Here is a 24,305-nt window from a genome sequence, read left to right on the forward strand (position 1 = left end):
CTGAGTCCTAGTAGGAGGGACTTCGCGCATGGAGAGACAACAAATGGTTGGAGCAGCTTTCTCCTACTGGTGTCCCCCTGAGGATGTTGATGCAGCGAGGCAGCACGCACCCCGGCTTCTTCCGTGTAGGACCTGGAGACCTACTTCAGCCACTCACTGAGAGAGACCCTGAGATGGATGGAGTCTTGATGGGATTCACTGGCAGATGATCAGAGTGGTGGGACGTTTGGGGAAGAAGTGGCACATTGACCCTCCCAGTATCTCAAAGCAGGATGCCGCCTTTGGCTGTGGAAGGGTAGACCTTTGAGGGAGATCTAGTGGGATCTAGGAGAGTGGTACTAGCCTTCTAGGGGCGGCCTAGCCGAGCAGGTGGATGAGGTGCCCTTCTTTTCCTACACCACACGGATAGGCAAGAGGCTTCAGATGGACTCGTCGAAGTGGACCCCCTCGAGGGAGAGGCATTGGGTGACCCAAAGAGTGCCCCGAGATGTTCATTCCAAGTTTTGGACGCGGTTATGGTCCAATTTGCAGCCAAGGAAGATATCCTACTTCTTCTGGCTGGCCGCCCACGGAGGCTTGCCCATTGGACCATGGTTGGAGCAGATGCGAGTGGAGGGATAGTGCCATTGTTGCTCCGATGGTCTTCTGGAAACTATCCCGCACTACTTGTGGAGCTATCCTAGCGCAGCAAGGATTTGGATGCGAGCCCTCAGGATCATGACACGTATGCAAAGTCTTCAGAGAGACTACACCTGGGGGATGGTGGCCTGGTTGATAGAGGGAGGACACGCGTTTCAGCTTAGCCTACCGGATACAGGGTCAAAGAATCCAGAGGATAGCACTCCACGAGGCAGTCCCTCCTGACAGCCTAGCTCCTTCTCCTAGGGAGGACAGCGTTTGGGAGGTGGTAGCCACATCATGGCATGGAACATTTGGGTGGCTCGTTGCAGTCTCTTGACGGGTGAGCACCCGGGGTGAGCACCCGGTTCCACCCTCGGCTACCCTAGTCGCCATCTGGCAGGATATCATATGCACACTACGATCCACCCGGGGTGAGCACCCGGTTCCACCCTCGGCTACCCTAGTCGCCATCTGGCAGGATATCATATGCACACTACGATCCACCTAGGAGCGTGGGACTCCAGGCTCCAGGGCGACTATCGAGAGGCGTGCTCGTTTCTGCAAGGCTTGGCTTGCAAAAGTTTTCTACGAGGGATTCGTTGGTTGTGTAGTCCCCCTACTTGGCTGTCAGCCCCAGTACCAGAGATCCCCTAGGCAGTGAGCTGGGTTTCTCTGGAACAGGCCAGTTCTCTCTTTCAGCCTTTTCCGGTTTTTTCCATACTCAGAACCTTTGGAGCTGCTGTCTTGTATGCAATCTTTCAAGCATTAATAGAAGGTTCCTTTCTTTAGGGGGAAAAAAAGTCTTTACCACCTATGTTCCAAGGATTTATGTCTTCAACATTTTACCAAGCCCTATATGGGGTAATATCATCACCTAGAAAGGTTGTAACAGCCTTGACATAGATAACCATTCTTGACTTTTCTAAAGTTTACCCAAAAAGGCGAGAATTGTACCAGCTGAAGTAACTGTTCATAACCCTTAGTATTGATAGGCGTGGATTCCAAAGACAACTTGCCCAAAACCCTGCGAGGAGTATAACGGAACAAAGTTTTAAGTGTAGATAGCAGAATAGTAAACAAGTATGATAGCACATTTGCAAATATTACTATATAAGTAGAAAAGCATGAAAGGTGTGATCTGAAAGTTTTGTAGAGGAAGGGACCTTCCAACTGTATGAGTGATAAATTGGCTGCCAGCTGCATAGCGATCATGTTCTTCGCATGTCATTTGCACCATTCTGCAGCCCTGAAACATAGGTATAACTGGAACGCATGATCAAAAGAGCAGATAAAAAGTAAAAGAAAAGAAATTAAGCTCATTTAGCTTCTGGTAAAAGATAAAAACTTACCTCACGATCAAATATGCTTAAGAACTTTTGGCAACGATCAGCACGAGCTCCTCCACCGATGCGAACCATATCATAAACAAATGGAAGACCAATCCAATTTGCCTTCCCACTTTGTGGACCGAACATTGGATGTGTACAGAGTATATCAAACTCAGCAGGAAGCACCTGCCACATAAATCCTGGGTCACTGAAACAAATTACCAAGTATATGAAGGAGGTTCTAACTATACCAGGCACTCTTTATTCTGTTTTTATATGTTTTGGAAGTAAAATGACCAAACCTCAGCTCAATCCCATAGATCATCAGCTAATCTGAATGAAGTTATTTTCCTAGAGCCCAATCCTATACCCTTTTGCACGCTTATCATCAAGACAATCCTCTCATACATGAAAACAATAGTATTTGCAAACTTTGAAAGACGAATATTATTCAGCACATGGCGTTCATGAGTAAGATGACATGCAGAACATATGCACACCGCTCATCATGAGATCAGCAAAACTTTGCTCCCTGTACCTTTGAAAACTTGTTTGCATACGTATTGCAAGTGGATGGTTACTACATAGCCTTTCCAACAGTGACAGCTTACTATTTGTATTGGGACAAGAACCCAGCTGTCCTTGGATTCTAGGAGGGGACAGGTGGATCAACTTAGTTTGTCCGGATGGCTCGAGAATGCTGGCATGTTCGTGATTGAGGATGGCGATGCCATGGATGGCTGGTGCTACCTGGATTGTACCTGTATTCCAGGATGTCTTATCCTGGTGAGCTGGACCTGGAGGAACAAGAGTGCGGGTTCGAGGACCATGTCTCCAACTTGTTTCTGAGAGTTTCTCTATGGGACCTGATGAAGCATCTGCATCTATGAGTGCATGTTCAACCTTGCTGGGTCATTGAAACGAGGTGTTGGAGGTTAGAGGTCAACTCCCAACTCTTGGAGTCTGTAACATGCCGGTGTACTAGAGCAATCTTGGTACAACATCAGGCACATCCAAATGTCCCCCTTGGAATCAAAGGACAGCCTAAATCCTACCAAGCACCATGCTCTCAAGGCATGTTTCAACCTATCGTCATTCTAGCACCATCTGTAACCAAGTACTCCACCTGAACAATGAAATCCCTAGGGCTGATCCACATAGATCCCCGTGGCCAAGTGTCTCTCCAAAAATCCTAGACCATAGGCTTTGAAACCAGCCTTCTTGGACTAAGGGTGATGAGATCCACTTTAACTATAGCATACACAGTAAATATGCCAAATAATCAATCACCACAAACTTAATCACAGGGAGCTAGAGTGCTCCTACTCAGAAACAAGGACACCGATTGGCCCCAAACGGTGGCGCCCCTTGCAGTATTTCTTTAATATTCATATAAAGCCAAGTGGCTGATTACAAGGTCTCCTGAAAGCTGCACCACAGGCAAACCACTGCCCACAGACTTCCAATAGCCTGCACACCTTGCAATCCCTACTCAACCTTATATGGCAAGTAAGCATCCAATTACTAGGCAATCCTGCAATCTCCCTGCCAACCAAGTGTGCAACAGAACCCCAAAGGCATCAACTGACTATGCGCTTCCTGCACCTGCACAACCCAGTGCCCAACCAACCAGCCACGGCTCAATAACTGCTGAAAAGCCCCAGACATCCAAACTCTGGTGCAATCAATCCACCAAGCGCTTCCAAACAAGTCACCTTTATCTCTAGCCCCCCTGGCCACTGCCCAACAGCAAAAATCAACCCTTCTTGGCGAGGAATCAATCTCAACCAACCAGCAACCAGTCCGGGAACGGCAAAAGCTAGCCTTCCTCTGCCTTGAATCCACAAAAATCAGGTCGCCTGGGCTGGAAAACCCTAGATCCTACAAAGAATAGTTGACTCTGCCTTGGCACAGCCCACACGCAACTCAGAAGAGGTCGCCCAATCTTGGAAAACTCCAGACAGCCCAAAAGCAACCAAAAACAGGTCGAAATCCCTATAGAAGCTCCTGCTCAGCTCCAAAACAGCCCACAGCACCTGCAGCAGCCTCTGTGCAGCCTGGAAGCAGCAAAAATGAACTGATCTGGAGGCTCTTGGCACAAAAAAAGAATTTCGTTGTTGAACTTCTGGCAGCCCTAGCAACCCACCAACAATGCACAGACTGCCCTCGTAGTCAAAAATCAGCCAAGCAATGTGAAAGAATAGCCCTCGAGCACTTTCCCAGCCTATGACTTGCCTCTTCCTGTTCTTCTGTGGTCCAGAAAACAGCTCTCATAGCAAATTTCGACTTTTCTGCTTGCTTTTTGGCCTCCTGCATGCCAAACAGGTGTCTTGTGCTGATTTTAAAGTTGCGTGCCCAAAATTGTGAGAAAATGCAAGAGAGCAAGAGTGAGCAAGATGGAGAGTGAGCTGAACGTAGTTCACTCCCAAAGTGTACTAAACTGAAGTGACTGAAGTGAAGTACAAAGAAAGAGATAAGGGTTTTGTCTAAGTGACAAAACCCTATCTAATCACTAACCGTAGTTAGAGATTAGACGGTGGTTAGAGGGAAAAGTGCCCCTAACACACTTATTACATTACATTCTCCACTGCCTAGAATATTCTAATAATTCTAACACCCCCCTGCAGTGTCAATGTCGTGTACAAGGTAATGATCAATCACCAAAAGGAGATAAGTTTAGGGCACTGTGAAATGCCTCAAACTTCTAACATGGAAGTGCTTTGGTGAAGATGTCTGCAACATTGTCATGCGTTGACACATAGATCATACTGATCTCCCCTGCATGCAACTTCTCTCTGACATAATGATAATGAACCTCAATGTGCTTCCTGCGAGCATGAAACACACGATTCTTTGCCACTGCAATAGCACTCTGACTATCAGTGAGAATAGGAGAAGGACCCTCCAATATGAGACGAAGATCAGCAAACAAACGTTGCAACCAAACACACTCAACTGTCACTGTGAAAGCTGCCCTGTACTCAGCTTCACATGAGGAAGTAGCCACTGTAGATTGCTTCTTGCTCAGCCAAGAAATGCAAGCATTGCCCAAAAAGAAACAATTACCACTAGTAGACTGCCTGGTATCATCGTCTCCAGCCCAATCTGAATCACTGTAAGCATGCATCTGCAAGTCACCCCCCCTGGGAAACATCAAGCCAAAAGACTTTGTGCCTTGCTGCTATAAGTTTTGATTTTCAGCGGGGGAACCAAATGCTATAGGAAGCATCCCCTCAAACACATCATCTAAAGAAACTGGAATCTGAAATTCAGCATGTGTGTGCTGAATTTTCAGAGAATATAACATCTCTACTAACAAAAATCTTGCGTGTAGCAGGGTTGTAGAGACGATAGCCTTTGCTTTGTGAACTATATCTCACAAAAATGCATTTAAGTGCCTTATCTGACAACTTGTGTCGAAATTCCACAGGCACATGGGCATATGCAACACAACCAAAAACTCTGAAATGGTCCACCGAAGGCTTTCCCATGCCATGCCTCATAGGGAGTGATTGTCTTCAAAGCCTTTGTGGGAGCCCGATTCAAAATATAGTTGGCACACATGAGGCCTTCAAGCCAAAATATATGAGGCAACTTCTTACTTGTAAGCATGCATCTATCCATCTCCATGGCAATGCGATTCTTCCGCTCAGGTTTGCCATTCTGTTGAGGTGTAAGCCTCACTGTAAGCTAATGCGTGATACCTTTCTCCTTCAAAATTGCCTCAAATTCATGAGACATATACTCTCCCCCTCGATTTGTGCGAAGTGCCTGCAACTTGAGTCCTGTCTCATTCTCAACCATAGCCACAACGTGTTTAAAATGCATAAACACTTCTTATTTTGCCTCTAGACCATAGACCTAAGTGTAGTTGGTGAAGTCATCTATGAATGTAACAAAATAAAGATAACCCCAAAAGCAGGTGTCCTCATGGGACCGTAGACATCACTGTGAATAAGCTGTAATTTCCGTGTAGCTTTCACTGCACCATCCTTATTGAAAGGAAGTCTATGCGCATAATCTTGCCAAGGATGCAACCTTCACATGCATGAGGAGGCGACTCTAAAGGAGGCAATGCATCAACCATATCATGCCTCTGAAGTGTCATTAAGCTGCCATAGCTAATGTGCCCATACCTAGCATGCCATAACTCCACATTCTGCATCGCAGCAGTGGGAGTGCTCACTGATAATGCAAGATCGGATCTTTTTTCATATACATCAAGCTGAAAAAGACCTCGATACAAAGTGCCAGACAACATCAAAGCATAGTCATTCTCTTTGTTCTGACTGCGCACTTATCATCATAAAAAACAACCTGAAACCCTCCTCTATTGAGTGAGGACACTGAAAGCAAATTCTTCTTTATGCCTGGCACATAGAGAACATCTAAAATTCTGAAATCTGTGCCATCAGTGCCATCAGTGGATGTGAGAATAATGTCTCCCACTCCACACACTGAATAAGAAGAATTACTTGCACAAGTCACCTTCTTTTTGGTAGGTGGTGGGTGCAGAGATGCAAAAAGACTCTTCTTGGAATTGATCTGCTTTGAAGCACCGCTATCAAAATACCAAGTATGCAGTGTCTCATTGACACTGAGAGAGCATGCATCCTTTGAAGGATCATAGCTGCAAGTCAAAAAAGCATAAGGGTCATCGTTATTAGTAGCTGTAGCATCTGAACTACCCACTGAAAAATCTGAAGTGCAAGACAAAAAGGCATAGTGCTCTTCCACAAAGTTGGCTGCAACATCTCCCCCATCATGAGAATGAGGAGCTGATGCATTTGACACAGCCATACCTCAATCCATTTTCTTCTCTTTGGCTATGCGCTTCTTGCATTCTCCAATATAATGACCTAGCTTCTTGCAATAGTGACAAATGCCGTTCTTTTTCTGTTTATCTGCATCACCCTTAGCCTTATAAGAGGGCTGTCCTGAATCAGCTTTATGCTAATGTGTGGGCTGATTGGCATGTGGCTTTTGCTGCCCTTTACCCTTGGGCTTGAACTTGGAAAGCATGGCATGCTCACCAGCCCGGGTTGCCATATTTCTGCGAGTTTGCTCCTCCTGCAACAGAAGTCCTACCAACTCGTGAAAAGAGAGAGGATTGCTGCCCCCCCTCAATGACAAATTCAGCGAGGTGTGGAAACCAAGATAGGACTCAAGAAGAGAATTCAGAGTGGTGGTGATCATCTCTGAATCCGGAATGACTTCATCAATATTCAGCCATTATTCCCTCAAATCCTGAAGCTTAGTGAGGTGAGAACTCGTGGAATCTCCCTTATCCATATGCGAATGGGAAAGCTCTCACTTCATAAAGGAAACTCTGGCATCATTTCTTGCTGCAAACAGACTCTCTAGTATCTCCCAAGCTGCCATAGATGTCTTGCATGACCGAATGCGAGGAATAACGAACCTCTTGACACAGAGAGAAATCACTGAAAGAGCTTGTGCATCTCTAGAGTCCCATCTTTTATGCTCTGCTGTGGGAGCTCCTGGAGCAGCTGCTCCAATTACTTGTGCTGCATCTGCACCTCTACCCCTGCCTCCAGCTGTAGGAGTGACAGGTGTAGCCACTGTATCTGGTCTTGCTTCATCTCCATTGACATAATCCCAAAGATGTTTGCCAACCAAGATATTGCGTACCATGAAACTCCACAAGGAGTAATTGGTACCATCCAACTTATCCTCCTGTGTGAGAACTCCGAACACCTCATTGGGGTTGTTCTAAGCCATTTTTGCCAGATAAACTCAAAAAACACAGCAAAGTGACCAAGTAAAATCCCTTTCTTGGATGCCAGATGCACAAGTAAAATCTGCAAAGAAAATCTACCCACAGTGACAAATACTGTCACACCCTATCAAAGGCTCAAAATGCACCAAAATGCTCTGCTTAATGCCCAAAAATCTGCAAATAGAATCTGCAAAAAGTGGCAAAAGTCTGCAAATTGACTCGTACTGAGTCCAGAACTGCTTGCAAACTTCCAAAATGCTCTTTGACCTGCAAAATTGCAACTTAAATGCAAAAGCCCCAATTTCTTGCAGGAAATTGCATACGAAAGAGGACAAATGCTCTGAAAGCCCCAAACGTTGCACAAATTGCACTCTACCTGCAAAAGCCCCAAATTTCACTACCAGATTGTAGTGCAATTGCAAAAGCCCCTAAAATTCTCCAAAACTTGCAGATCTATTGCAATGTATGCTAAAGCTTCAAATGTGCTCCCAAAAGCTAAGCCAAACAATGGCTGAATGCACTACTGAGCCTGCAAATGAACCCTACTAACAAATGTCGGACACCAGACACCTTCAGCCTACAAAAAATCTGCTTGCACGGAATCCGTACATTGTACGGACGAACTATACGGACTTGATGGCGTAGCTGTACGGAATGCGAGCCGTACAGTCGTACGGAACTGACATGCAGGTACGAAAATCCGTACATACTGTACACACGAAATTCTACGCATGTGTACGGACAAGAGAAGGCGCTAGTACGAAATCCGTACAGTTGTACGGACTGTGCGGAATGCAAGTCGCGAGCTAGAGCTGTACAGACGAAAGCTTGGAGCAAGCAGTCGAAGTGCAAAAGCTGGAGGTAAGAAGCATGGATCTGGGAGTAGGTCCGGAAAGGAAGTGCTCTGATACCAAATGTGAGAAAATGCAAGAGAGCAAGAGTGAGCAAGATGGAGAGTGAGCTGAACGTAGTTCACTCCCAAAGTGTACTAAACTGAAGTGACTGAAGTGAAGTACAAAAAAAGAGATAAGGGTTTTGTCCAAGTGACAAAATCCTATCTAATCACTGCCCGTAGTTAGAGATTAGACCATGGTTAGGGAGAAAAACCCCTGAGAGGGAAAAGTGCCCCTAACACACTTATTACATTACATTGGCCACTGCCTAGAATATAATAATAATTCTAACAAAAATAGCAATTTTGAATTGCACCACTCTTTTGGCCCCATGTCGCATACTTTGGTCCTAGGAATTAATTGCTTAGTAACTGGGCGCACATTCACAATTTCCAAGGGCCCACTAGGAATTTTAATTCCCCAAGTCTCGCACGCGTGGCCAGACTCTCGCACCCAAGAGGCTCAAGGCAGTCACGCGTAAATTACGGGAGTTGCAAATCAAAAGTCCCATAAATTCATGTCCTCGTGACATACCCCCCTCTTGAAAGAAGGCAAACGTCCACGATTGCCTACAAACAAAAACAACAACAAAAGAAAAGAATATAGCAAAGATAAAAACCAAATCTCAAAGGACAAGCAACAATGCCGCCAACAGATCAACCAAGTCTGAAAGGGTAGCCAACTAACACACCATAGTTCCCAGGAGTTTCGGAAACGGGAGAACGGAAACGGTGTTTCGGAGTTTCGCGCACCAGAAGAAATGGTGGAAACAGAGTTTCGATTTTTAAGGTTAATAAAATATATGTTACATGTAATTATTATTAATACATATGTCATACAACAAGGCCTGAGAGGACAACAAGGAGGAGAGGAGAGGACAAGAGCTGAGGAGAGCAAGGAGAAGAGGGCAACGGCTGAGGAGAGCAAGGAGGATATGCTAGAGAGGAGAGCAAAGAGGAGGGGCAGCGGGCTAAGAGGGGGGTTGTAGGATGAGAGGAGAGCAAGAGGAGAGGCTAGAGATGTCGGCAGCAATAACAGCATATGCTCGGATGCCCTACCCGCCGATGGGGTTCTAACTTCTTACTCGGTGGTTAAGGCGGGTGTGTGTGTGCAAGTACTTTTGCTTCTATTGCTGAGCATTGGTGTCTACAAGCTCTTACATTGCTGCTCTATATATGCGTTTCCTTGCATAAATTCCAGTGGCACTGTAAAAGCACAACACCCAAAAATTAAAAATTACTTGTCCGAAACGTTGTTTCTGGTTTCGAAAACGGCGCGAAAACAGCGAACCGTTTCAGGTCCCCATAAACGCCATTTCCAGGCACTATGTAGCAGACCAACCAAAGGACAGCCAACCATGCCGCCAAAGATCAACCAAGTCCGAAAGGGTAACCAACCAACAGACCAACCAAATATGGAAGGACAACCAACCATGCCGCCAACAGATCAACCAAGTCTGAAAGGGTAGCCAACCAACAGACCAACCAACAATATATACAGATTTGTAGAGCCATGGATAACAAATACATATAACATCACACATCAGATGCATCATAACCACGTGACTAGTACACCAATCATAGAGGCCCCGCGGCAGAAATAATGTCGACAACAAGTACCTCAGCTGAGACATACTATAACACCAAGCGACCTCTAGATTAGGACGCAGAAGCGAGGGCTTTTCAAGCACAAGAGCAAGCTGGGGCCGTTGCAAAAATGGTCGACATGGAAAGGCATAGAAGAGAAGAAGCAGAGAAGTGCATCAAGGAGCTCCGAGATAGGCTTGAAGAAGTTAGAAGTGATGGGGACATCACGGACAAGGAGCCAGCAATGATGCAAAAGAAGCTTGACGATCAGAGAACCGAAAAGGAGGGTCTTTACAAACGGATCTACAACATGCAGAATGCATTGAACATTGAAAAAGACCAAATGATGGAGGCACTTCCAGACACCTATCGCTCTGCTGAATCTGAAGAAGTGCAAGTGCCAACTAGAGTTGGCGCCAACTGAAAAAGCCTCAAGGTAAAGCTGCAACACCTGAGGAGTAGCTACCAGTTTCTCCTCCTCCAACTACTTTGCATGCAATGATGAATAATTCAAAATTTTCACCAAGTAGTGCCAGGTAACTTTACCTTTTACCTTCCTTTCCTTGTGTGCTAGAATCTGCTCAAGCACCAGAATTTCATCCAACTCTTCCACCTCTGGCTGCATCTCCCAAGGCATATCCTCAGGCACATCACCCTGCAAAGGCTTAAGAAGACTCACATGGAAGGCACTGTGAATCCTCCAATGGTTAGGCAACTGCAACCCGAATGTTACATCATTGATCTTCTCAGTTGCCTTAAAAGTCCCATAATACCTCATACTCAACTTGGGGAAAAGCCGAGTAGGACCCCGTGTAGTTTTTAGCCTTGCCTTTTGAAAACGCAGCAAGACATAATCACCTTCATTAATAACCACTTCACGACGATATTTGTCTGATCGTCCATATTCCATCATTACCTGTAGGGGTCCTGGGCAAATCAAAAATGAAGTCCATGGCTATGCTTTCCCACGGTCTATTTGGGATGGGCAAAGGATGTAACAATCCTGGAGTCTTCCAACGATCATACTCACATTCTGTCAGGTCATGCATGTGCGAACATATTCTTCAACATCACGATGCAGCGTAGGCCAATAAAAGAAATGCTCCACCGCCTTAACTGTAGCATCAATACCCCGATGTCTTGCATGCAGTGGATCATCACATTCACTCATTGCATGCAGTGGATCATCACATTCACTCATGACCTTTTGCGTCAACTACTGGGTGACACACAACCTGCCATGCATCATCATATAACCATCCTTAAGCATATAATGCTCATGTCTCTACCCATTGCTAAGCTGATCATATACTCCAGCAAATTGCTCATCATCTGCATACTGATCCTTCATAACCTCAAGCTCATTATAATAGGCAATTGTCACAGCTGAAACTTACGGCTTTCGAGACAAGGCATTTGCAACCACATTCTTCTTGCCTTCAACATGTACAATCTGAAAATGAAACATAGAAAAGAAGTTTGCCCACCTCATGTGCTTCTCAGACAGCTTGAATTGCATTAAAAAGTGACGCAAGGACTCATGATCCGTCTGGACCGTAAAATCAGCTCCCAAAAGGTAATGTTTCCAAGTGGACAAAGGCATGAAGTACAGCTAACATCTCCTTCGTGTTAGAACAGCTCCAATACCATTCTTACCACAGGCATCCGCATGCACATAAGAAGATTTCTGCAAATCAGGCAAAATCAGCACTGGCTCTGTTATGAATTTCTGTTTCAACTCCTCAAAAGAGTCATTCTGTTAGACAGAGCATGCATAGGAGCTGCAATATCTGCCAAATGACGGATAAAGCGGCAATAGTATGAACACAAGCCCAAAAAACTGTGAACTTCATGGAAGTTCTTCGGTTGTGACCAACTCCTTATGGCTTCCACCTTAGGCGGATCCATCCATACCCCGTCTTTGGAAACAATATGCCCCAAAAAATGAATTTCAGCCATGAAAAACTCACTCTTCTTGGGGTTTATAAAAAGCATTTGCTTTCTGAGCTCTGCAAACATAATAGTTGGTTCCGTACTCTTATGGTTGGCTGAACCATACGGTATGAAATAATTATTCCATATGCTTCATACATGTCCATCATGCGATTGAATGTTGCAGGAGCCTTAGTGAGTCCAAAAGAAATGACTTAAAACTCATACAACCCAAAAGAAGTCATGAATGCTGTCTTATGCACATCTTCTGAGTGTATGCGAACCTGGTGATACCCACTCTTTAAATCAATGCGGCTGAACACAGCTCTCCCCTTCAACCTATCCATTATCATCTATCCTAGGTATCAGGAAGCGATTTTTAATGGTAATCTTGTTCAAGTCGCGATAGTCAATGCACATACGCCAAGAACCATCTTTCTTATGCACCAACAAGACCGAAGAACAGTAAGGTCATGAGCTCGGCTGAATCATCCCTTTCTCCAAGAGTGCATTAACTTGACTCATGATCTCCTCCTACTATGCTGCACTAACCCTGTAAGATGGTTTATTAGGTGGACTATTGCCAACTATAATATTAATTCCGTGATCCTCTAGCCTTTCTGGCGGAAGCTCACTAGGCAATACATTTGAAAAGCAATCTGAAAACTGATTTAGAAAACAGCCCTTTCTCTCTCCATACGAGAAATAGTATGCTCTTCATTTACTAAAGGAATCTCCCTAGCAAAAACCATGTACGCAAAATATGACTTTTTTTTACAGAATTTATGACAGAAGCCATTACAACTGGGACAGATTCCCCTTTCAATTTTGCATCAATTACATGGGTCCTCCCTTTATGACAAACTATAATTTTTTCTCTTTTTGGCTTCTATCACTACATCCAAACATGGAATTCCCACGAAAACATCACAATCGGAGAGAGGCATGATATAGAAGTCTTCGTTGTCCACCAAAGACTGAATATGCAAGCGAAGCTTCCCTATAATAGGAGTGACAGGAGTGCTAGACTCTGGATTTGCCATGCCAGCTTCACAACTCGGCCCCATCTCATCTGCATGGATCCCTAATCTGGATGCCATATCTGGAAAAATAAAATTGGCCTTGGCGCTAGGATCAAAGAAGATGAGGGCTGTTTGATCCCAAATCTTAAGCCAAGCCCTGCATAACTCCCTAGGGCTGTTTAATGATTACATCTGACATCAACCAGCCATGGTCTTCGATTTCTTTCCCTTCTGATCACCTTATCTGCATCAGACTTCTCCTCTTTCCACTGTGGGCAATCCCTGGATATGTGTCCCGGTTCCTTGCATTTAAAGCACTTATTTTCCTCATACAAAAGCTTCAACTCTTCAAGAGATAAATAGGCAGCCGCTTTCTTATTCTTTTGGCGCTGCCTTGCAACAAACGCAGCTTTCTGGCAGTCGGCCTTCTTCTCAATTCTGAAAGGACAAGACCCGAACTTCTTTTCTGCGTTGTCCTTCTTGACCTCATGCTTCTGACCTCCCTTGAATCCAGAAGTCTTTCTCTGCATCAGTGTGTATGTTGTGCTAGCATTCTCAATTACTTGAGACATGTTAGAAACTTTTGTTTTTGTACAGTAGTCGCTGAGCTCCTTTGGTAATTCACAACAATACTTCTCCACCTGCTCAAAGAAAGGGACTGCCAATAGAAGCTTACAGGCAACAAAGCCGCCCAAATTTTATTATTATACTCCTCGAGATCTCGATACTTGTTTGAATTCAATGCATGCCAGGCAGTCATAATATCAACCTCAAAAGTCGTAGTAAGCCACGCAGCTAAGAACACTTGTTTGAAGCGTACCCTAGTAGGTGCTAAACACTGCATAAGCATGGTGGTCCACCACTGGAGAGCATTACCCTTCAGAAAACTTGCAGCCTGACGTATCTTAGATGCTTCAAAAAAGTTTCCTCTAGTATACACTGCATCAAATTGTTGGAGAAAGGTCAGCCTTGAGCTTGTCCTGTGTACCACTGAACGTCTCAAATTTAACCGCAGCTCCAACTTCCTTGTAATCTTTCACTTTTCCTTTCGGTGTCATATTATCATATGCAGGTGTCTAAGCAAAGGGCACAACAGCACTCACACTATCTCCTACACCAACACTATGAGGCAAAGCTGAATTATTCAAACCAGCTCCTGAATTTTGCATGTTTGCCATAACCATATTGCATGCTACTGGATTAGGCATACCCCACCATCTGACTTGCAGGCATACCAGCAAATTATGCGTGAGGTCTAACCATCGTCTGGAAAATTGTTCTCCTCCCCCAAAATAACGTTGTTGCACCAGGGGTGCCATAACTCCTTGTTGTTCGGAAACCATTGACTGAAAATTATTGACTTGATTTGGGCCTGGAATAGCAGTAGATTGCTGCAGACCATAAGGGTTTTGTGAGGGCTGATCCTGAAAGCTGACATGCGGTCTCTTGTTAGCTTCAAACTCCCTATCCGCGTCATCAGGCTTCCTTTTCTTTGGTTGTGCATCAGAATTCATCATCTTTAGGAAGCGAGGGTCAAGTGCAAACTGTGTGAATGCACTCATGAAACTCTACAACTGCGCCTTGAATAAATCCACATCCTCCTCATCAGTATTGTCAACCTGATACTCAGCAACATGCTGGTACTCCTCTCTTGCACCTTGAACATCAATAGGGGTTTGAGACATCCGCTCTTCCTATTCCTCTTCTGTAAGAGTCTGAGATCTTTCCCCATGAGACATATTTACTGAATTTCCTTCGCCTAGTCTGGTGGACTTGCACCAAGCCAACCTCAGGCTTACCTCTTAAAGAAGTCAGGTGGATCCCGGCAATGGAACCACTGAAACCAGCCTTCTTGGATTAAAGGGTGATGAGATCCTTAGTTTTTTCCATACGTGACCATACGCATACGTCATACGGGTACGGAAGTATGATTGGAGTATGGTTCAGCCCCTGGGGCTGAATCATACGTGACCCTAATTTTACCCCCAAAAAATCAGAAAAATATAGATTGTACACATTTACTTGAGAGAGAACTACAAAACTTTCAACTTCAAACTTTTATTGATTTTAAAGTCATGAAGAGTCCAGGAACTGGATTCTGTCATCTGATACATAGTGATAGACACCAAAACATCATGATCAATCATCAAAGGTAGCAGGTAGTAGATACTGGAAAAGTGAAAGAATCCTGGGCCCTGTAGGCTACAGGTATTGTATCAAAGGCAAGCTGGAAAACATCATATCACAAACTGAAAAGGCTGCCATCTTGGGCCCTACAAGCTGCCACAGACTACAGCCAAGAAACAAAACTGAAATGCATCACAACTGATGGGGCTCAAGCCTCAAGGTACATCCCCATCCTATGCCTCATCCTTATCATCATTAGCATCATTCCCCTCCTCCTCCTCCTCCTCCTCATCACTGTCAACCACATGTGCCTCGCCATGGGACTCCAAAATACTGGAGCTGCTTGAAGCTGCAGCAACATTCATCCTTCCTGTAACAAGAGGGGCTGGTCCGGCTGGAATCTCCTCTTCTCCCTCTGTAGTCTGTTGCAAAGCAAGCAGCCTTTCATCATCCTTCTCCTTGTTGATCATTTCCAAGGTCACTTCTATCTTCTCAAATCCCCTCTCCTTGATTTTGGAGATCAGTCGCAAATTAGTATGGATGTATACCTATTGTTATGTATTCTTTGGAAGAAGCCTATTCCTTCTTTTGGTATGTATACGAGAGAATGTGCTCCAGCTCCTCTCACAAGGAGAAGCACATCTCCCCTGCAAGACCACTCGAATAGCCAACTGCTGCAAATTTGGAGAGTGAGCCCCACATGTCTCCCACCACTTCACCCCTTGTGCATCCTCTTATCATCCTTCGCAATTGCCCGAGCAAATGTGCCTGGCATGGACTTGTAAACATCAAACTCATCAAATAAGATGCCCTACCTCTCAACATCATACTTCGTGTACCACTCAATGACATCCATCCACCCATCATGCACCTCCTTATCACCATCTGGATTTCTCTCTCTCCAAATAGGATGGAGAACAAAAGCTGCTGCATGTAAAGGAGAGTGCACACAAGGCTCTGACATCAGCCAACTTGGAGGAGTCTATGCCATCTATAGTCTGTATCTTCTCCACCATTCGATCAGTGAGCTCATATACAAGTCCCATGGTAGCCCCTTCCCTATCAACCAAACGAAGGATCTTCAGAATAGGTGCACATATCTTCACTATGACTCTTACTTCTTGCCAGAACGAGGCACCCAATACAATGGAAGACACCTGTTGTGCTTTCACAGTGTGTGATACTTTCTTCCTGCAGTACTCATCACTAACAACCATACGACGCAATCCATTGTAGACTCTCTCATCCAACAAGTTTGCTAACACGATTAACATGTAAGCAAACCGAGTCTGTGTAGGTTTCACTAATTCCTTCTTGCTGAAAGTTCCATATAATGCTAACACAATGTGCTTCCGAGTAACAAACGTGACAATCATGTTGGCATGTGTTAACACTGGCTTCACCCAAGCAAGCTGCCCAATGTCCTCAAACAAGAGGTCAAGGCAATGGCATGTGCATCTAGTATAGAAAACATGAGGCCACTCCTCTACCAAATCTCCTACTCGCACGCAGTTAGATGCATTATCCATGCATACCTGCACCACATTATCTGGCCCAACATCAAGAATGGCATCTTTTAATATCCCAAAAATGTATTCCCCTGATTTATACTGCCCACTAGTACTAGATCCACAGACTTCAAGAAGACAAATCCAAAAATGCATGAGACCATAATATTAATGATAGGCCTACGCCAAGTGTCAGACCAACAATCACACACTATGCTACATCCATACTTTTTCCAGTTCTCCCGAAACTGCAGCAACTCTTGATCTATGCATACCACCTCATTTTTCAGCTCCGAACTGCGGAAGGATTAAAGCTAGGCCCAACTTGGCCAATTGCACACACCATTTCCAAAAAATATGGACTCCTCACCTTCCAATGAGGAATGTCCTCTGCAAAGAAAAAGCGCCGAAGAGCAATGTAGGCATCCTTCCGTGCCTGGGACTCCCATGCCCCCTTTGACACCTTTTGTTTCTTCAGTTTTGGTTCATGTGCAAATGCACTCGCACTTGCAGCACCACTCTCCCAAGCATCTCCCAAATCAGCCACATCTGCATCAAGCTCTTCTACAAATTTATTTTTACTTGCCTTTGCTTGCAACCTTCTGAAAGTGTCTTTCACATTTTCAGGGGGGGAGGTGCAAGGGTCAACCCCAAGACCTGTCAGCCCAAGAAAGTGTGCTCTTATGCGGGTAGGTCCTCCATCCCATTTGTGAGGGTAGTACTTGCATTTACAAGTGAACTGCCCCTTTCCCAAAGGCTTCAGTGTCTCCACAAATTCCCATTCTTCTCCTTTCTTTCTTCCCATTTGCGAGAGAGAGAGAGAGAGAGAGAGAGAGAGAGAGATGAGAATCTGAATTTCAGAATGAGAAGAAACTTCAAGACCCAAGATTCAACAAATAACATGGAAGAGATAAGAGGGAGTCACCTCGGTCCTCCTTCAATCGAATCCTGAAGGCTAAGGTCACAAGAGCTCAAAGAATCTCCTCTTGCTGAAGGCTAGGTAGCTGAGACTCGAGAGCTCGAGGTGGACAGTGGAAAGCTGTGTCAAGTTTCAACTTTCCACAGTTGGGTGCCTAGAGGGCTGGCTGTACGGCAGGATCTTGGAAGTTGGTACAACTGGTTGGCTGGCTGTACGGATTTTGTAGCGTACGGCCTGCGTGGAGCTTGGAAAACTGCACATGCTGCTGCGAATTGCAGCTGAATAGCCGTACGGGCGGCTTTAATCATATTTTTTTGCCCCCAAAAAAAACGCGTACGGAATTGTATTCCGTACGCGTACGAAAATGACGTACAAAATCTGTACGGTACGGACGATCGTACGCGTACGGTTCCAACTATGGTGAGATCCACTTTAACTATAATATACACAATAAAATAGCCAAATAATTAATCACCACAAACTTAATCACAGGGAGCTAGAGCACTCCTCCTCAGAAACAATGACACCGATTGGCCCCAAATACTAGCGCCTCTTGCGGTATTTTTTTAATATTCATATAAAGCCAAGTGGCTGATTACAAGGTCTCCTGAAAGCTGCACCATAGGCAAACCACTGCCCACGGACTTCCAATATCCTGCACACCCTGCAATCCCTGCCCAACCTTAAATGGCGAATAAGCATCCAATTACTAGGCAATCCTGCAATCTCCCTGCTAACCAAGTGTGCAACAGAACCCCAAAGGCATCAACTGACTTTGCGCTTCCTACACCTGCACAACCCAGTGCCCAACCAGCCAGACGCGGCTGAACAACTGCTGAAAAGCCCCAGACATCCAAACTCTGGTGCAATCAATCCACCAAGCGCTTCCAAACAAGTCGCCTTTATGTGTAGCCCCCCTAGCCACTGCCCAACAGCAAAAATCAACCCTTCTTGGCGAGAAATGAATCTCAAACGCAATAACCAACCAGCAACTAGTCTGGGAACGGCAAAAGCTAGCCTTCCTCTACCCCAAATCCACAAAAATCAGGTCACCTGGGCTGGAAAAACCTAGATCCTACAAAGAATAGTTGATTCTGCCCAAGCACAGACCCCAAGCAACTCAAAATAGGTCGCCCAAGCCTGGAAAACTCCAAAACCAGCTGTAACAGCCCAAAAGCAACCAAAAACAGGTCGAAATCCCTGTAGAAGCTCTTGCTCAGCTCCAAAACAGCCCACAGCACCTACAGCAGCCTCTGTGCAGCCTGGAAGCAACAAAAACGAACTGATCTGGAGGCTCTTGGCACAAAAAAGAATTTCGTTTTTGAACTTCTGGCAGCCCTAACAGCCCACCAACAGCGCACATACTGCCCTGGTAGTCGAAAATCAGCCAGGCGATGTGAAAGAATAGCCCTAGAGCACTTTCCCAACCTGTGACTTGCCTCTCCCTGTTCTTCTGTGGTCCAAAAAACAGCTCTCAAAGCAAATTTCGACTTTTCTGCTTGCTTTTTGGCCTCCTGCATGGCAAATAGGTGTCTTGTGCTGATTTTAGAGTCCCATGCCTAAAATAGCAATTTTTAATTGCACCACTCTTTTGGCCCCCTGTTGCACACTTTGGTCCTAGGAATTAATTGCCTAGTAACAGGGCGCACATTCACAATTTCCAAGGGCCCACTAAGAATTTTAATTCCCCCAGTCTCGCGCACATGGCCAGACTCTCGCGTCCCAGAGGCTCAAGGCAGTCACGCGTAAATTACGGAAGTCGCAAATCAAAAGTCTCATAAATTCACGTCCTCCTGACAGGCTCCAAATGAGGTCACAAATAAGTGGCCCTGTAGCAACAATATAGTCTCTAGAGCTGTAGATATCCTCGTCTACATCATAAGTCAGCAATCATGATGTATGACATGATGTCTTGAAAGACCATGCACGGGCTTAAGCAAAGAATGCTTGCTTTACTCGGAAACTTTTACCACTCTACATATGATAATTATCCGTAAAAGCCTGGACTATTGGCCCTATCTCCTGAGAGAGTGTGTCAAATTCAAATGAAGAGGTCAGGGATATCACTGATTAATTACCCTTATGGAAAGCACCTACTAGCACTACACCACTTCCAAGAGAGAATTACTTGAGACAAAAGGATACACTCCATGTAATTTGGGAAAAAATAAATGGCACACAGAGAGCTATCGAACGTTCAAATAACACGGTAGACCATCATTCAAAACCTACACACACACTTTGAATGGACTTATAATATAATCTCTGATACCATGGCATTTGTACCATACCCGCAAAAACAAGTTCCTTGGAAACTCCTTGACTGAAAGGACATCAACAAATAAAGTGTTCCTTCTGAGACGCTGTAGAGGTAAAGAATGAAGGACAGATTCTGTTGACAATATGGATGTACATAACAAAATCACCTCAGGATGCTCTTCACAAAAATCATCCGGATCCCTGCATTAAGATGGTCATGCGCAGCAGCATATGAGATGAACAGTTTCATGGGCATCAGTAACTGTTACTTCTCATAACCATCACAACAAGCCTTCACAAATTGGTCTTTTCTTGTTGTGAAAATGCCTCATTAAATGGGACGGTCAATGCGATTAGGGGAAGGTTAAATAACTGCACATGAGAATCCTTCTTTCCATGACAAACTTTCATAAACCAGGCATGAAATCAGTGACTTTTTCCAACAGAACTCAAATCTTCAAACAGCATTATTCTATGTTTGGAAAAAAAGGTTATGACAGACATAGAATGTTTTGAAAGTTGTATTAACCTAAATCATGTGGCATACAAGCATGAATTGGTTTGCATTCGCTCGTATGCTAACGAAGTGGTAGAACAGTATCGTTGCTAGGTGAAAGGTCATACTGTAGTGAAATGAAATTTTATCTAGAAATGAAAAGTACAAACTGTGAACTAAGTGATTTGGATGAGTGAACCAAGACACAAAGGCTCTTGCCATGTATGATTAAATAGCAAGATAGGATTAAACTTGCCAATAGTTTTAATATGGTCCAAAACCACTCTGACCTTTCCCCTACCACAGTTTGGCCGCATAAAAAACGCTGGATAAACCCTTTGCCTTAGACTACTCTGAAAATCTTACAGTCACTTTGAATCTTAACCTACAGACATTCATCGGTTAGTTCCTGGAAGCATCTTGATTAGGATGAAGTGATAAATTTTTATCGTAACTTAGCTCCAATTTTAAGGCACGTCACGTTAGGCATGAACTACTACGGGCATTTCAATATCGTCGCAGCTGTTCAGCAACGAACCTGAAAAATGAGACACCTATCCGGAAGGCTATTCCGGAGTAATCAGACCGAGAATGCGCGAGGACGGTGTGACCTTGCTGCACAATCTTCTGCGCCAAGAACTGACCAAAATTTCCAAAGCCAACAATTCCAATTTTCAATTTTGCAGCTTCTTCGATCTCCTGTCTTTTCTTTGCCTCATAATCAAAAGCCTGAGCTGCATCGATAGCTTCTATCTTTACACGTCGTCCAGCATAAGAGGTCAAAGTGCTCGAGTACATTTCAAATCGCTCTACTGCAGGAGCAACCCTGGAACGACGAGCAAATCTGTGAGGGAGAGGGAGGGCCGCAAAACTGCAACTTGCCGTGGGTAAGAATTGCTCTTGTGAACTACTATGCGTGGATGGACCACAACACAGTGCCAAGCTAGAGGCCTGCGTCATCGTGAGAATACTCCGAAAGCCCGCATGCAACGAGTGGAGCTGCTGTTGATAATAAGGTGTACTATGCAAAGTCTTTGATTTTAGCGCAGAAAAAACGGAGAATGTGCAAAGATACAACTGGTAGTTTGATTCAAATGGGTTTTGGCGCAAAAAACAGAGAATGCGCAAAGATACAACTGGTAGTTTGATAAATTCTTCGTCAGAATTCTGCTTGCAGTGGAAAGTTGATGCAATGCATTGTGAATGTGTCGATGCTTTGTACGGGCTAAGGTTAATTTCACCGACGCGTATATTTCAATGTCTAGCTACAAAATCAAAAAGAGCCTTACGTTTCACGTTGCCAGATAACGATGATCCATGGCTTCCGTACGAGCCACGTCACAAAGGCAGACGGCTAACTCAGGGGAACATGTCTCACGGAGCCTGTCCTCGGAACTCATGTTATGGTGAATGTCATGGAAGTAGAAACAAGTTGAATGATTTTTGCCATTCATAAGGCCTACCAAAAGGTAATTGGTGGAGGAATTTCCAAGAACTAGAGGTGAAAGCAGTAGCAAACGAGTTGGAGACAAACAAGTTCGAGACAATAAAGGAGTGAGTGCGTGGAGGTAGGGAAGCTTGAGAGAGAGAGAGAGAGAGAGGACTTAAATAGTAAATTGAACTAGACTAATAGTGAGACTAACTTGGACCGATAGTAGTGGAACAAAAATGGAAACCAAAAGAATTTCAAAAAACATGAATTTCGCTTTGCCAAGCTCAGCCATCGTTACTTAGCCTTCCACTTGAAACGTGGTAGCCCAAAAACACCCGAATACCATTTAGAGTGCTCTAAGAATATACGCATATTTCTAAGGGCACCTATTTATTCACTTGGTGAGGCCATTTTTGTAGATGCAAACAATTCAAGTTGCCAACGCTCACATTAGAACATCAGCTACTATAAGTATGCACATCTAGTGGAGCTCCAGAGTTAACATGACTCAAGATAGACTTAACTTGTAAGACCTAAAGTCAAAGTCATTGAGCTGAGTGCATACCACCTGCTCGAGGCAAGATTGTAAGAGGGTGGATGAGGGAGGCCTTCCCTTTAGAAAGGTGGCCAATGACAAGAAACGACAAATACCTTTTGCCAAAGGGCGAGGCTATTACGAAAATATCTTCAACTCATCTAACATTTTGACCATCTCTTTACTTTTCATACATACATCTATATCCCATTGCAAGAGTGGAATTTTTTGTATGTGTGATACTTTAATATAAACACATGTCAATCCACATGCTAAGTGATTAAACAATTGCACAATTCTGCATGTTGTACTTAAAATTTAACATTATCCATAGAAATGGTTGAGCCTACAAAATCCTTAACTAGCACGCAAAAATATTTTCTAATGTAGTATGATCCAAGAATTAGTTGACTTTTGTGACTTCCAATAGTTTCAATACAAGTCTATTAATTGTGAAAATGCAAAGATTTGGAAGTATCCTTAGAATGATCTTAATCCCATCAAGGCTTATAATTCTTTAAAGGTGTTATAATGCATTTGCCTCTATTTTATGCACCAAACAAAAAGATGATTTGGTGTGTGAATAAATTTTGTGAGTAGAAGTTTTGAATTTTTGAATAGGGAGTTGCAAGGCCAATAAAGTATCATAGTGAACTGTGACTATCATAGTGAACTGTGACTATCCACTCGGCAATCTTTAAGATGGAACCTAAAAGTCGAAATGATTTGCAACTTTCTTTTATTGAAATGCTTAGTAAGATATTTCAATAGGCCCAAAAGACATAGCTCCATCATCTCTAACTTTATGCCATAGACATCTTCTATGTGCATATTCTAAAACAAAATGTAATTGCCTTCATGATGGCCTTTTGCACATTATTCCCCCTTCACTTTTTTAGTATGATAGTGCCAACCAAAAACTGGTAACGCATGACCAAATTCCCCCATAACATGTTTTTAATTTTTGTGTGTTACCTATTGCATTATAAACAATAAACTTGACAATTGATGTGGGAGCTAAAATGCATGGTTGAGAGCTATAATCCTAGGAAAAAATTAGAGAGGAGACGCGATATCAAGTCCACATGACTTGATCCTTCTTGTGAAATATCAGGGGCAGTGCTTTTATCATTCGTGATGAATAAAGTGCTTTTTGGAAACTAAAGCCCAACAAATTCAAGATTAAGAGATTGCTCACATGAGCTTGTGACTCCTGTCTTTGATATAACATGCAAGTAGTGATTACTACGATCTTTAAGATATAATGTTGGTGTTATTATCCTTGACTTCACCATGGTTGCTTCTTTAGATTCCCTACCTCTTGCTCATCACCCAGAACATGCATAAAACGGAGATGATTGGATAGGACAAACCACAAGTTAATAGGATTAGGTCTTAAGGTGTTGTGAAAAGGGAACTTTGCATATCCAATTCATGTAGAGGAAGCTCCTTCCCTTTGAAAAAAATTCAAAATTGTAAAATCTAACAAATTAAGAAAGTGAGAAGTAAGAGATTTGTAAAATAAGAAAGTTGTAAAACAAAGAAAGAAAATCCATATTTGATGTAAGGGGAGAGGTGCACACTTTCTCTCCGATTATCTATAAAATGAGTAGCATGACCCGTGTACAATAGGATAGTGACCCGCTCCACTGGGTCTCAAGGTGGGAACTTGAAATGCCTTTAATTTCAAGAAATAAAATTTCAAGTTTGAAGTAGACCTCCTCCACCACAGGCACCACTTGGCTTGGCTCTATGCTTAGTTTGTCAAAGATTCAGGCTAGATGAGTAGCCATGTGATCTCTCTCTCTCTCTCTCTCTCTCTCTCTCTCTCTCTCTCTCTCTCTCTCTCTCTCTCTCTCTCTCTCTCTCTTGGCAATATAATATTTCTCTCTCCATCACACACCCACGTC

The 24,305-nt window shown here is 44.0% G+C and overlaps 1 protein-coding gene across 4 annotated transcripts in view; it reads right to left on the minus strand.

The window, feature by feature from the left end:
• LOC147898870 (arogenate dehydrogenase 2, chloroplastic-like) overlaps positions 1-21,969 on the minus strand; it is a 67,837-nt gene extending 45,868 nt beyond the window's left edge. For 3 of the 4 annotated variants that reach the window (XR_015541524.1, XM_087379106.1, XM_087379108.1), the window contains exons 1-5: positions 20,967-21,695; positions 19,965-20,133; positions 1,971-2,135; positions 1,785-1,867; positions 1,576-1,645 (exon numbers count right to left, since the gene is read on the minus strand). Coding sequence is in view for 3 of the 4 variants with exons in the window: in XM_087379106.1 (XP_087235232.1) it covers positions 1,576-1,645; positions 1,785-1,867; positions 1,971-2,135; positions 19,965-20,133; positions 20,967-21,388 (909 nt within the window). In the remaining variant the exon portion in view is untranslated. Of the gene's footprint in view, positions 1-1,575; positions 1,646-1,784; positions 1,868-1,970; positions 2,136-19,964; positions 20,134-20,966; positions 21,696-21,717 lie in introns of those variants that run through there. The other variant, XM_087379107.1, reaches the window with a different exon arrangement.
• Positions 21,970-24,305: the final 2,336 nt, after the last annotated feature.

This window comes from Dipteris shenzhenensis, chromosome 9 (assembly GCF_047967505.1).
Source record: "Dipteris shenzhenensis isolate YYH24624 ecotype China chromosome 9, Dip_SZ_1.0, whole genome shotgun sequence".
In the NCBI taxonomy this organism is placed as follows: Eukaryota; Viridiplantae; Streptophyta; class Polypodiopsida; order Gleicheniales; family Dipteridaceae; genus Dipteris; species Dipteris shenzhenensis.